This window comes from Lissotriton vulgaris, chromosome 2_1, assembly GCF_964263255.1.
Source record: "Lissotriton vulgaris chromosome 2_1, aLisVul1.2, whole genome shotgun sequence".
Classification (NCBI taxonomy): domain Eukaryota; kingdom Metazoa; phylum Chordata; class Amphibia; order Caudata; family Salamandridae; genus Lissotriton; species Lissotriton vulgaris.
The window spans coordinates 2,020,177,142-2,020,190,341 of record NC_141687.1 but is presented as its reverse complement, the minus strand read 5'-3'; the positions used below and the strand labels follow the sequence as shown (position 1 = coordinate 2,020,190,341).

The window sequence follows — 13,200 nt, the reverse complement described above, 5'->3', positions numbered from 1 at the left end:
GCTGTGATGAAACAGAGGGTGGCATGGGTGGGCCAGAGGGTGGCATGAGTAGTCAGAGAGTGGCAGTGGTGACAGAGAGTGGCAGTGATGAAGAAGAGTGTCCCAAACAGGCTGGACACGTAGAAACAACAAGTTCACAAAACTTGCGACCCGACAGGTAAGTTCGCGTTTGCGAAATTGTACAAAACCCTCGCAAACTGGCAGAAACCCGCGCGAACACACAAAAAAAAAATCTGCAAATTCGCGAGAATTCGCGGATTTTGCGGATTGCGAGTTCGCAAATCTGCAAAATTCGCGAACGCGAGATTCGCAAAATTCGCCCATGCTTAAAGGCAATACCAATGGGGGGCTGAAAAAAAGAAGTTATGGCAATAAACGCAATGTGAGCCAGAATTGTCCACAACCAGAGCCATGGTTAAACAGAGAAAAACTCGACAACTTCATGGGAAACTCACCAGCGGAATTACGGGGTGCTCCTAAGGTGCAAGCCTGATATCCCAGTCGTGGAAACAATCTGGTGAATGAAAGAAAACTACAAGTCATGAATAACTGTTTGAGTTGTATTATCATTGGTTAAATAGCCGAATATTTTTGGAGGGTCCCTTTGGACCAATTTTTCTGAACAGTGCACAGTGTTTATTGTCGTGACTGGCAGTATTTACAGAGTTAGTGAATCAGACACTGACCTCAGCAAAGGAGAAGGAACACCTCAAACATTGAGAAAAATTACTTTTTTAGACGAGATGAAGTTCATGTACATAGACCAACAAACACCCAGAGGAAGAGGACATAAATGGGGTAGTAGCCACCCACCAGGCCAAACAAACGCGGAAAGACAAGAAGGTGGTCTGGAAAAACAAGAGGCTATCCCTTGCGCAATCGGCAAAAGAAACATGAATTCATCAGAAATGATAAGAGAGGAACATCTAATAATCAATATTTCTGGGCATACCCTAACGGAGCATGAACCTAAACTTCTGAATAATGGCTTGATGTTCTGCCGAACGAAAGACTTTGACTATGTCGAGACAAGAATCGACTTATACAAATTTGTACGAAACTTGAAGCTGGCCAAGTTCTCCAGAAAAGGAACAAAAAACCTGGTCCTTGAACCAACCTACCAATCTAACAACAGAACAAAAATCGGAGGGTAAAATGATTTATAATTTGATGCACAATCTTGAAGCGGGTGTTTTGACTGACACACAAATATGGGAAGAACTAGGCATTGATGCAGATGGTCACAAATACACTGAGTTCAAAGTAAGATCTAAATTCTGTCCATCCTTGACCCCAGGTTACAAGATAGATACATTTCATGACATAGTGGTATCGGAACTGAAAAAAACTAGAGAACATAAAACATAAAGGCAGGAAAGAAAACCTTATTCTGGAAGAACAACAAGCACTCTATTTGATGAAAATTGATACCCTGGAGGTCAAACTAGCAGACAACAGTAGTAATATAGTCATCCTGGAAAAACAAGACTATGTATCTATTTCTATTTAGGGGTGCTTATAGAGCGCACTGACACCATGGGTTTCCTGGCGCTGGTTGGACAGAGAGAGGACAGAGGGGATGTATAAGAAGTGATGCAACAATTGAATGTGACTACCAACTACATGAAATTAACAACACATCTATTAATGACCTAACATTGGAACTGAATATAAAACAGAACAAATTGTATACTTAGACACTACTGGGTAATGTTGAGGTAGCATTTCTAAGCAATGAGACTCCTACAGTTTCCACTATCTACTTCCTCCCAAAAGGGCAGAAAACCTTGGTGAAACCCCCTAGGAGACCGATCCTATTAAGCTGTGGTTCCTTATATGAGAATATATTAACATATGTAGATCACTTTTTAAGCACCAATTGTGGTTACCCTTAGCTCTTACATAAAAGACACAGGATATTTTCTCAGGATACTGGCTGATACAGGATGGCAGGAGGGGTATCTACTTGTGTTAATTAATCAACGTAGTATCATTGTATACATCCATCAGCCATGAATTAGGCTTAAAGGTCATTAAGTATTTTTTGCATCAAAGAAACATTCCAGAATTGCAACATTCCAACATGCTGTCGGAAATGAATGAACTGTCTCATGAATAATGCCTTTCTTTTCAACCACCAAGTATCCTCCTAAATCTGTGGGACAGAGATGAGAGTCTGCTTCTCTCCAAGCTATGCCAACCTCACCATGGGTTGGCGGGAGATAACAATAGCTTGGGAAAAAGACAAAGTATAGCTTATCTGGAATGGAACGGTAACAGAATTTCAACAATACTTTGAGATTCTCAATGACAATGAAGTAGGTTTACAATTTACTTGCAACACCAGTACAACCGAAATACAGTTCCTTGATGTGATAATATACATTGAAGACAATCAAATACAAACTACATTGTATCGTAAACCCACATCAACAAATAGCATTCTACATAGATCGAGCTTTCACAGAAGAAAAGTATTCCCTATGGTACACTTATCAGAATGAGGTGAAACTGCTCTAATGATAAACAAACAGAAGCAAAGTTTGGGGAAACGGAACAGAGATTCCTATGGAGGGGATACAAGTACAGTGACATCAAACATGGAAAAGAACGAGGAAGATCTTTCACATGAGTCCAAACAGTCAAAAATATGAAAAATGAAGAGAATGAGAGCAAGAAAGACTCTACAATCAGAATGGTGTTGACATATAGCAAGGAGAACCAGTGTAATGTGACTATTCTGAAGAAGTATTGGAATGTACTGAAAAAAATACAGACATTGGGAACATACTAGGGACCAGATCCAATGTCACCTTTTGAAAGGTATGCTCACTGAAAGACAAGCTAGTAAGGAGCCATTTTCATACAAAAAAACAAATTGGATTGACAAGCAAAAAATGGGGCTTTACTCGCTGTGAGAAGAGCAAAGCCTGCCGGATTGGGAAAAACACTAAGAACTTCCAGGGCAATATGATCACGATCAATGAGAGGATCACCTATGACACTTCATATGTAGTGCATGTGATAGTATGCTATTGTAGATTAAGGTAAGTAGGCAGTGCCATCTGCCATCTGAGAAAACGCATACTAGAGCACATCAGAGCAGTGCAGAACAAGGATTCGAACTATGCCATGGCCAAGCATCTCCTTACACACCCTGAAAAAGACTGGCAAAGTATGCACTACTAAGGGATAGCGAGCATACCTAAAAATGAGTGATGGGGGATCGAGTCCTCAAACTAAGATGACTGGAGTCATGCCTCTTAAGATTTAGTACTAAGGCACCACACGGACTGAATGGGGACAAGGAACTGTATGTTCATTTATGATTATATGTGTTCAAATTGGAGTCATCTGATTGATAAACTGTATTGTAATACACAGCTGTGTATACTAACTGATGTAAAACAAGGTATTAGGTTGTTCCGCAATACTTCTGTAAGAAATTAGGTGCCTGTAGTTGGGGTTTGCAGTACGTCGGTTAATCTTTGATGCAATATCTGGCCATTCTAGCTGGAAATAGACTTTTTTCTGACATAGCTGTACCATGAGCGCATCATCACGAGTTCTTGGTAACAATGACCATACATTGGGGCCATGAAACGAATAAGACTAAACATGGGCTCTTAGCCTATGATTTATACTGCAGTAGTGAAAAGTTGTAGTATACTTCTGATTCCTTAATGGAGAGATAACCACAATATGTGGAGAAACAACAGCTGTATGTAGAAGGGAAATCCGGGTCTGCACATTCAGTAGGGATAGTCTCCCTTCCAAATATACTGGTACTTAACGTGACTCTGAGCCACAACTTTAAATTAGAAGCAACTGCTAACTGGATACCCACACCTACTTACACTACATAATAACTAAATAGACCATACAATGGAGCCCCATTGGTTCTTAGCCAACATAGGATGTATGATATTCACCCCAAATGACATAATGGTTCATTGCTGCCAGTAAATACAATAATGTGCCGGCAAGAGAATGAACATATATTACAGTCTTGACTCCCCCACACAATACTGTGAAATTGCGATGGATATGCACTATGAATGAATGAATCGATCTTGTAGGCTCATGTATAATGCTGCAAGAAACCATGCAACAATGCCTCCACATTGTTCTAAAATGTAAATGTTATTTTGTTAACTACAGCTCCCACAATGCCACATAATGGCTAGGTTGGATGTTTGTATATATAGCTGAAACTGAGGATGGGCTTACTTCACCGTGAACAAGACTTGACAGTTGACACGCATCAGTGGTGGGATTAAGTGGCGGATGTGCATCCACAAATATAATTGACTTTAAGATATTCTCCTGGAATGCAGCATTATCAACTTTTGGTGGCTGATTTCTTTCGGGGCAAGGTCTGTCCCAAAAGCCAGCACCGGATGGAAAATAGCGCACTACTGAGGACCTTTTTGTTGGATGATATCTTTATTGTTATACTTAGTACTGAGTGACAACACAATATGTATAATTTTAAATTAAGAAAGTATTACTACCAATATGTTTCATTCCATTAGGTGCCAGAGAAGGACTCTGGCTTCATATCGATGCTGCTTATGCAGGAACAGCCTTTGTGTGCCCAGAATTCAGACAGTTCCTAAATGGAGTTGAACATGCAGACTCCTTTACGTTTAATCCTTCCAAGTGGATGATGGTTCACTTTGACTGCACTGCCTTCTGGTGAGAGCACTGAGAAGACTAACAATTACTCAGCAAACAAATTATCGTCTCTTTAGTCTTTTTTGGCAAACTGACACATTTGCTTTATATTCCAACAGGGTCAGAGACAAATACAAACTACAACAGACCTTTACTGTTAACCCCATCTACCTAAGGCATGCCAATTCAGGAGCTGCTACTGATTACATGGTAAGTGTTTATTTAGCATACCCTGACTAGGCATGGCCAATAATGTTTTTACTCTGCAGTTAGAAGATGCGAATTCTAGGACGATTGGCTTCTACTTGTTTTTGTGTGCTGAAAAAAACACAACGATAGCAAGTGGCAACATGCTATTATCCACGTACCACTGCAAGATTGCTAGCTCACTGGTGAAATGTTGTAACTTAGTCCTCATCGCATCCCTTGTGATTTGCTCTGGGCTGCCTTTCAGAATCTCCATAACACAGAGCCCTGTTCTCAGACCTGCCAACTCAAATGCTGGCACTGTGTGTTGCCATATTGGCTACCTTCACACAGTGTCCCGGTGTCAATATCATGATATCCATGCAGAGAGAGGGCCTTCAGTTCATTTGTCAACTCTCTGCACAGTTGGTGGTGTGGGAGTGTTTAGCAATCCTCCCAGGACATCAGCAGCACCCTAGAAGTTTTTGATCTTTTTGGGGAGGGTGGGGAGTCACTCGCAGTTAGTTTTCAGCAAGCACCCACGCCCCCTTCTGATGGCTCTGGCACCTCGGAAGTCACTTCATGGACAGTAAGTAGGCTTTTCTGTTTTTTTGGCAAATTCTGGTGGGGTTTTTTCAGTTTTTTCAAGTGATTTCAATACCTTATAAAACAGTGGTTACACATTTTTGCGGAACCTGCTGCAGTGCCAAAGTCACTAAAAGTGTCACCCAGCCTTCTCTCAAGGAGATGTTTCACATCTACACCAATTATGCTGAACACTTGGTAGACAAGGGTGTTTTCAGACTCTAGTTTTTTAGTTTTTTATTATGTCCACTACAACAGACATATTTTCCTTTAAACATCTAAGAATGCAGCAGAGTGTACTTTTTCACATCACTATCAATATGTGATTGAAGATCCTCGCATTTCTTGCCTTTGGCATCCTTTCTCAGCAACAATTCTGTAAACGTTTGCCACATGGATAATATAGCATTAATGGCCTCTAGGATTGAGAACCACAGCTGAATGACACAGTTGAGATGACACTTTCTTTGCTGACACACAAAGCACAACATGAGAAATAATTGCATTACATTTCCCACGCATCCCAAAACCGTGCACCAGAATGGACTAAAATGTCAATAGCCTGCTTCATTAACTCTGAAGGTTGTAAAGATGCTTTAAGCATACCATCTAGCAAGTGGCAAGGATCATCACACAACTTTTTCATATACGTAGCGGAATCACTGCAAATATAAACAATGTCACTCCAGTCTTTGTTGAACTTGGTAAGATTTTTTTGCAGCAGCATTCCAATTGATTCTGCATTCCATGTTTCCAAACGTCCAGTGTCATGCTATCACCACTATCCCAGATGCTTGGTGACAGCACTCTTTTCATATATACCTGTCTCTACACCTTGCATTGAATATTTAAAGCCTGGGGTGTTTGGCAATTCAACTATTTTCAATACTGACTTGCTACAAAAGAAGGCCGATGTATCAAGGGGTTTAACCCATTCCCTGTGAGTAAATGTGGTGGTACATATTGTGAAAGATTTTATGAAACCAGCTATTTTACCTATCAGTGAAAGAATTAAACGTAGCCAAAATATCAAATGTGATTTTGATATTTTCTGATTCTCTACAGATTACAAATTATTAAACAAGACCTAAAACATGCTTCTAAACCCTGCATCTTTAGACCAAAGACCACAAAATCGAAAAAAGGAAGAAACAATATTTTTATGACCTCCCTAAACAACAAAGCACAAGCAGAATAATGTTAGCCCAGTATTTCTTGTTGCTAACTTGTATAACAAAGTTACATTGCACTGTAACTTCAGGAAGAAATAAAAATGACTCTTCCACACTCCTTTTTCTTTCTTTGAATTCCGTTTAGTTTGTGGCTGTGCAGGTGTTTTTTCAGTGTTTATATGTTTGCACTGATGATAGCTATTTCCCTTTCAATGGGGTTTTATCAGTTATTATAGGTTTAACCCCTTGGGTGCGGCTGCGATTCTGCGCCTGTGCCGCACTTTTAATGAGTGGGGGGGTTCATGACGGCCCCCAGCCGTCATCAGCACACAAGCACCATGATGCATGACGGCTGGAGGCCGTCATCAGCATGGAAGGGGTTAAACCTAAAACAGGGTGGCCTAACAGTAAGATAATGAAGGGCTCAAGGACTCACCCACTATCTAGACCCAGTCCCATCTATCAGCTTTCACATGGTGAGCTGTTTTTTAAAAAATTGACAGGCAATATTTTGAGCAGTTGATTTTCCATGTTTGGTTTTCTACAAACATTTTTGACCAGCCCTAAATATGACATTTTGCTTTGAATGTGCATTTCTATGTTCCTTAACATATACACGTCCATATTAGTCTAAATAATGGGTGTGCATTGTGTTCAATTCTGGCCAGACCAGAGCCCCGCCTCAGCTAGAGCATGGGCGATGCAGGACTTGAGAAGGAAAGCTTTGACATGGGCTATGCCTGCATGCCAAACATAGAAAAATGCTTAGTCTGTTCCTGTGAATGATACTGGAAGTTTATTTTTGGGGAACTGGCAGGGGAACACTCATGTTCAGCCCAAGTGAACACCTATTCAGCACCACCCAAATGTATACAAACACAACTTTAGATCATTAATAACCACCTAACATTTACCTCGAAAATATATTCAAATTTGTGAGTGTTTAAGCGTACCTCTGGATACCTATGAAAACAAATGAATGCACTTTTTCAGAAACAAATTTACAGACATTGAGTTTCATCTCAAGATCATATTTACAAATGTCACCTATGGAAGTATGGAAAGGATACATATTCGGACTAGACAGCTTAAAATTCTGTTCTACATTATTCTGCTTATTCAGACAATTTCATTCACTTTATCTGCTGTTTTTTACTTTACATTAGGATTTAAGGCACCTTGAGAGCAAACTAAAGCATTTAAAACAATGTGAGCCAGATGTACGAACACATTTTCCCATAAACACAGAATGGTTAAAACTGTTTGATACATCTGGCCCTATAACACAAAAGTTCTGAAATGTTGCAGAAAAGGTGCTTTAAAAAACATTGTGCCTCCTTACATGGTTCCTATTAGCAGGGGGATTAAATCCTCACCAATAGGGTTGACACGATTCTCCCATATCTCCTCAATCTTGTCCCCAGCTTCCCCCGAGATTTCATCTGCTTCCTTCAGGTAAAATTTCTGGAAAAAAACATGAGAGGTCCGCGATATACATGAGAGGGTCACGATAGACAGGAGAGGTCCACAATAAACATGAGAGGTCTGCAGTAGCTCCGCTGTAACAGGGTCTCTGGACTTCCCAGAAATTATGGACCTCTCTTATTGAGGACCATGCTAGTCTAATTCAAGACCCCTGAATAATCATCTGTACATGACACAACAAGGTGCCTTACTCAGGGTGACATAAGAAAGTTGTATAAGACCTATTGTTTTTTTTTAAGCCACCTTAACTGTTAGAGACTGCACCAACTGCAACAGAATGCTTCAGAAAGCACCAAGGGGCACATGTACGAATGTTTTTAGTGGTTAAAAATGGACATTTGGCCTGTTTGTGACCACTAAACACATTTTGCCATGTACCAAACCAACCCTATTCTGCGAGTTGGTAACCTTTTACAAAATAGGACTTGCAAGTTGCTGTTAGGAAAGCGTGTGCCAAAGGTGTCCATTCCTAATTGCGAGCAAGGGATGTACGATTGTTTTGCAACTGAAATGTGGTGGCAAAACAATTGCAGTGTACCGCCTACTTCAAATAGGTGTTCAGCCAGTTGTACCAAACCAACCCTATTCTGCGAGTTGGTAACCTATTACAAAATAGAACTTGCGAATTACTGTTAGGAAGGAGTGTGCCAATGGTGTCCATTCCTAATAGCGAGCAAGGGATGTACAATTGATTTGAAACCGAAATGCGGTGGCAAAACAATTGCAGTGTACTGCCTACTTCAAATAGGTGATAAGCCAGTTGAAAATTGGAAGGGGTCTCCAGGGTAACCATTCTCCTTTGTGAATGGGAGCAAAAACGTTTTTTAAAAGCAAGAAGTGGTCCTAAGGCCCACTGTTTAATCTTAAAAAATGGAAAGAAAACTTTTCATTTTTAAACTTAATTTTCAATGGATGTCTTCCAACCTCTGCTTTTGGCTCCAGAAACATCCCGGATGTAAAATGGGAGGAGGTAACACTGCAAACACTCAGAATTCATGAATTTTGCCATACAATAACTAGTGAAAGTATAGCTTTTGTTAAATAACCACTGAGAAGTCGGCGTGGTGATACCTGAGCAGCTCCAGAGTCTCTGTTGGCCTTTGGATGACCAGAAGAAAATGTCCTGCTTCAAAGTTTGAGAGAGACAACTCTCCTCCCGCCCCAATACCCTACAACCGTACCTTTCCTTACAATAACTTCATGAGTTTAGCTACATCACACGTTTTCATCCAGCAAGAATGAACGGAAACACTCAAGCACAGCTAGAACCATGCCAAGACATTGTCTTTACCAACCTACCAAAGATGATGGATGAAGGCAAGACCCAGTATGACACAGAAAGTGAACTTCCTTCTGTTTCTAGCTTGATGGAATTTTTTACTTACATTTAAAAAAGCACCAACTCACAAGTGTATGAAAGCTGTGATTTGGATACATTTTTAAATGATGCAGATGCTCACATTTGTATGATTCAGTAAACCACTTTGCATGTCCCCCAAGTGCTTGCAGTGGCCGCAGCTCAGTGTAGTTAAAATCCCTTGGTAAGCAAGCTTCAAAGTCATGTTCGTGGTTGGTGGGTTTGGCTTGCGGACCAAGAAGGTGGAGGTAATGTTACTGTGTGAGTTCTTACTGCAATTCCTAGTCTTGCTGGTTGATGTTCGCTTCACCTCTTTTATATGCATGCTATTCTTGCCTTGATACATATGAAATGTAGATGCCACTTAGCGGTAAATATATGCTTGAAGATGGAGGGCGATGCTCGCACCTTATCTATTGAGAGCAGCAAAGTGTGGAAGTCAAACCAAGCTTCCGTGCAAGGTCTTTACCTGCTGTTCCATCAATTAATTTTTTTTAACTATTTTTATTATTTTCATTACAGGTACAGCATACACATCTGACTTTGTATGTAAATCTATCATAAACGCAATCAACAGAAGGCATTGTTTCATTTACTTCATTTGTCCAACATATTTATGTAGATACCCCTCATTCTCCCCTACTCTGTCCAACCCCTCTATCCACTCTGTGTTGTCTTAGATTTCAGCTTGAGTTGCCCCTTGTATCTCTCCCTCTGGGAGCCCATAGTATTGTATCCAGGAGCCCCATATTCCGGTTCCATCAAATTTGTGCATCTGAATAAGTGTCATCCATTCTGTCCAACACACACTCTCCCTTGGCTTATATGCCTCCGCCCACCATCCTGTTTAACACATTGCAGTCAGCATAATGAATCCAAGGCTTCCTATTACCTTATTTAGTTACTAATTTGGTTTTCTATGGCTGTTTCAATTGGACGTTTGTTAGTGAATTTAAGACGTTTAGATCCAAATGTGACCTAAGGATTGACTGGAAATCATCATCTCCCAAGATCCATTGCTCCCCAACTCCCCATCAACTCTGATTGTAATTAATAAACAATTCACTTACATATGCCTTACTTCATACTTTAATTGGTGGAGTCATTAGTCTGTGATATCTGCAGCTTTGAAAGTGTGTTCTAGTTGGCTACAAGTGATGCTTAACTTGCTGATTCCTGACTGATGTGTATTGCTAATGTCTTTGATTGTTTATATATTTTAACACAGAACTGGCAAATTCCACTAAGCCGCAGATTTCGATCTCTGAAGCTCTGGTTTGTTATTCGTTCTTTTGGAGTGAAGAATCTTCAGTCACATATAAGACATGTATGTGCAACCTTTATATACCTGTGGTAACCGGTGCATGTATTGCTTATTGGCAGGTGTTTTACAGCACCAGCATGTTCGTATTTTCATGTGCCCTAGTATATGAATATTTGTCCAAAGAACATTCAAAGTGCATATTGTGTTCATATCTGTTTCCAATACTTAGCTTACCTTTGTAGTATTTTTCTCTTCAATTAGGATGTACCCTGCCTTGTATTGCTGCTGTTCTTTTCATTTAGAGCCTATCTATGCAGGGTTGGCTCAGGCCCGGCTTTGACGCTAGTGGCACCCAGTGCGACACTCATTTTTGGTGTACCCCCATGACTTCCTCCTCGGATTATCTCATTACTCCAGGGCAAAAGTGCCCCTCATCTCTCCAGTCATAAGTTATTGCTAAACACAGCGCAACCCCTGAAGTCAGCTCCCCTCCACAGGTCAGCATCCGGTGCGGATACACAGGTCGCACTGGCCTAAAGCTGACCCTGGTTCGGCTTCAGCGGGTGTCCAGGGGTGTGGAGCAGGGGAGAAATGCAGGCTCCTGCACCCCATGTGTTGCCAGGCTAAACAATTCAGGGGGGCTTCAACCTTTCAGGGGGCCCCCAATCAGCCCAATGCCAATTAATATCTATGAGATATGGGAATATCCCATTCTGCAGGGGAACCCATCATTTTGGGTCCTGGCGTCGCACTCCGTTCAAGGAATATAGGTGGGGGGCCCCCAAAGACAGCAGAAAATGTCCTGCTTTGAATATTGGTAACTATGTTGGTGCTGCTTGAGGGTGCAGCTTCCTTGCTGGGGCTAAACCTATGCACCCACCCCCTTTTGGAATAGGCCCTGCTTTAACGTGCTGACAGCATGATAGAATTTTGGGTCTGCAGCCTCATTATTAAAGCTGCAGATGTAACCTTTTACTGAAACAGGCAGAAGGAGTAAAACTGATTGGCCGTAGGTGACTGCATAGTAGGCCATTTTACATGGCTAGCCTCAAGATAGGGCACTCCGGATAATAGGGAAGGGTTATTGCCTTATATGAAAGGCTCTGAGATTAGTATAATCACAGATAATGCATATGCCACAATATGATTTGTGAACTGCCAGCAATGGGTTTTAGAATTACAAATCTAACCTGGTTTATTGGCAAGCACATGTACAGCCAAGAAACCCTACTGGTTCCTAAGAGATGCGCTTCGAGAATCAATGAAGGTCAAAGTTCAAAGGTATCTATATGACTGGTATGACAGGGTTGTGCCCCATCTAAGGGAGCCAAGCATGTTTTATAAAGGATGCTCCTTCATACCAGGTGAAGGCATATGCAGTTGAATAAAAATGTGGGTCATTCACCCAATTCTATGGTGCTCCTGAAAACCTGTGATGTCTCTGGCCCCCGTAGACTATTGTTTTTTTTATAATTCTTTTTATTACACACATTGAATCGGAGTATCAGTTCGGCAACAGAGAGGAGTTACATTGCATTCACAGTAATAATTACTAATGGTGCTTATATACATAGGCTACACATCAGGAAACACTGTTATTATGGTGTTGGTGGAGCGTCATGAGTTGGGGCACTTGGTGGGCTACAGACATTTCCCTGGTAATCGGTCCATTTGACCCTGACCAGGGACCATTTTTGGGGGCATCCCTATGCAACATACACGGTTTGCTCCCTGAACATGCACCAGTCCATGTATGCCCTCCATGTCGCTGCCTTGGGTGGATATGCGGCCCCCCACAATTGTGCAATGGTTCTCTTCGCTATCATGAGGCCTAGAGTGACCCAGACCTTACTTTTCCTGTTTAGGTCTGTTGGTTCCCATATGTTTAAAAGACATGGATAGGATAGGATAGGATGTACATTTGTATAGCGCGAATTGCTGCCCGGAGGCGTCCAAGCGCTAGGAGAACCGAATACCTACAGCAGGCTTAGAGGGAGAAATAGGGATGAGATTAGCTAGATTGAGTGAAATAAATGAGTCTTTAGTTGTCTGCGGAAGGTTGAGAGGGTAGAATTAGCTCTAAGGTGCAGTGGGAGAGCGTTCCAGGCTCTGGCACCGTTGAAGGAGAAGGTCCTGCCTCCGGATCTAGATCTTTTTATTTTGGGGGTTTTTGCAAGAAATGTTTGACTGGAGCGGAGGCTTCTGTTGGGCACATAATGGGTAATTAAGTCTTGGGTAATTTTAGGGCCAGTGTTCCAGAAGGCCTGGTGCGCAGTGCACATGGCTTTAAACAGGACCCTCTGTCGCACCGGTAGCCAGTGGAGAGTAGTCAGGCCTGCTCTCACTGACTGTCTGCGGGGAAGGTCTAATAGAATGCGTGCTGCGCAGTTTTGAACTATCTGGAGCCTTCTGAGGGTGAATTCGGGGGCACCAAAATAAAGTATGTTGTTAAAGTCGAGTCGCGATTGAATTAA

The 13,200-nt window shown here is 41.5% G+C and overlaps 1 protein-coding gene across 1 annotated transcript in view; it reads left to right on the top strand.

Annotated features, from left to right (window-relative positions):
• Positions 1-13,200, top strand: part of HDC (histidine decarboxylase) — a 247,775-nt gene that overhangs the window by 193,082 nt on the left and 41,493 nt on the right. The window contains exons 8-10 of the mRNA XM_086958246.1: positions 4,536-4,698; positions 4,797-4,887; positions 10,691-10,789. Of these exons, the coding sequence (XP_086814372.1) occupies positions 4,536-4,698; positions 4,797-4,887; positions 10,691-10,789 (353 nt within the window). The remainder of the gene's footprint in view (positions 1-4,535; positions 4,699-4,796; positions 4,888-10,690; positions 10,790-13,200) is intronic.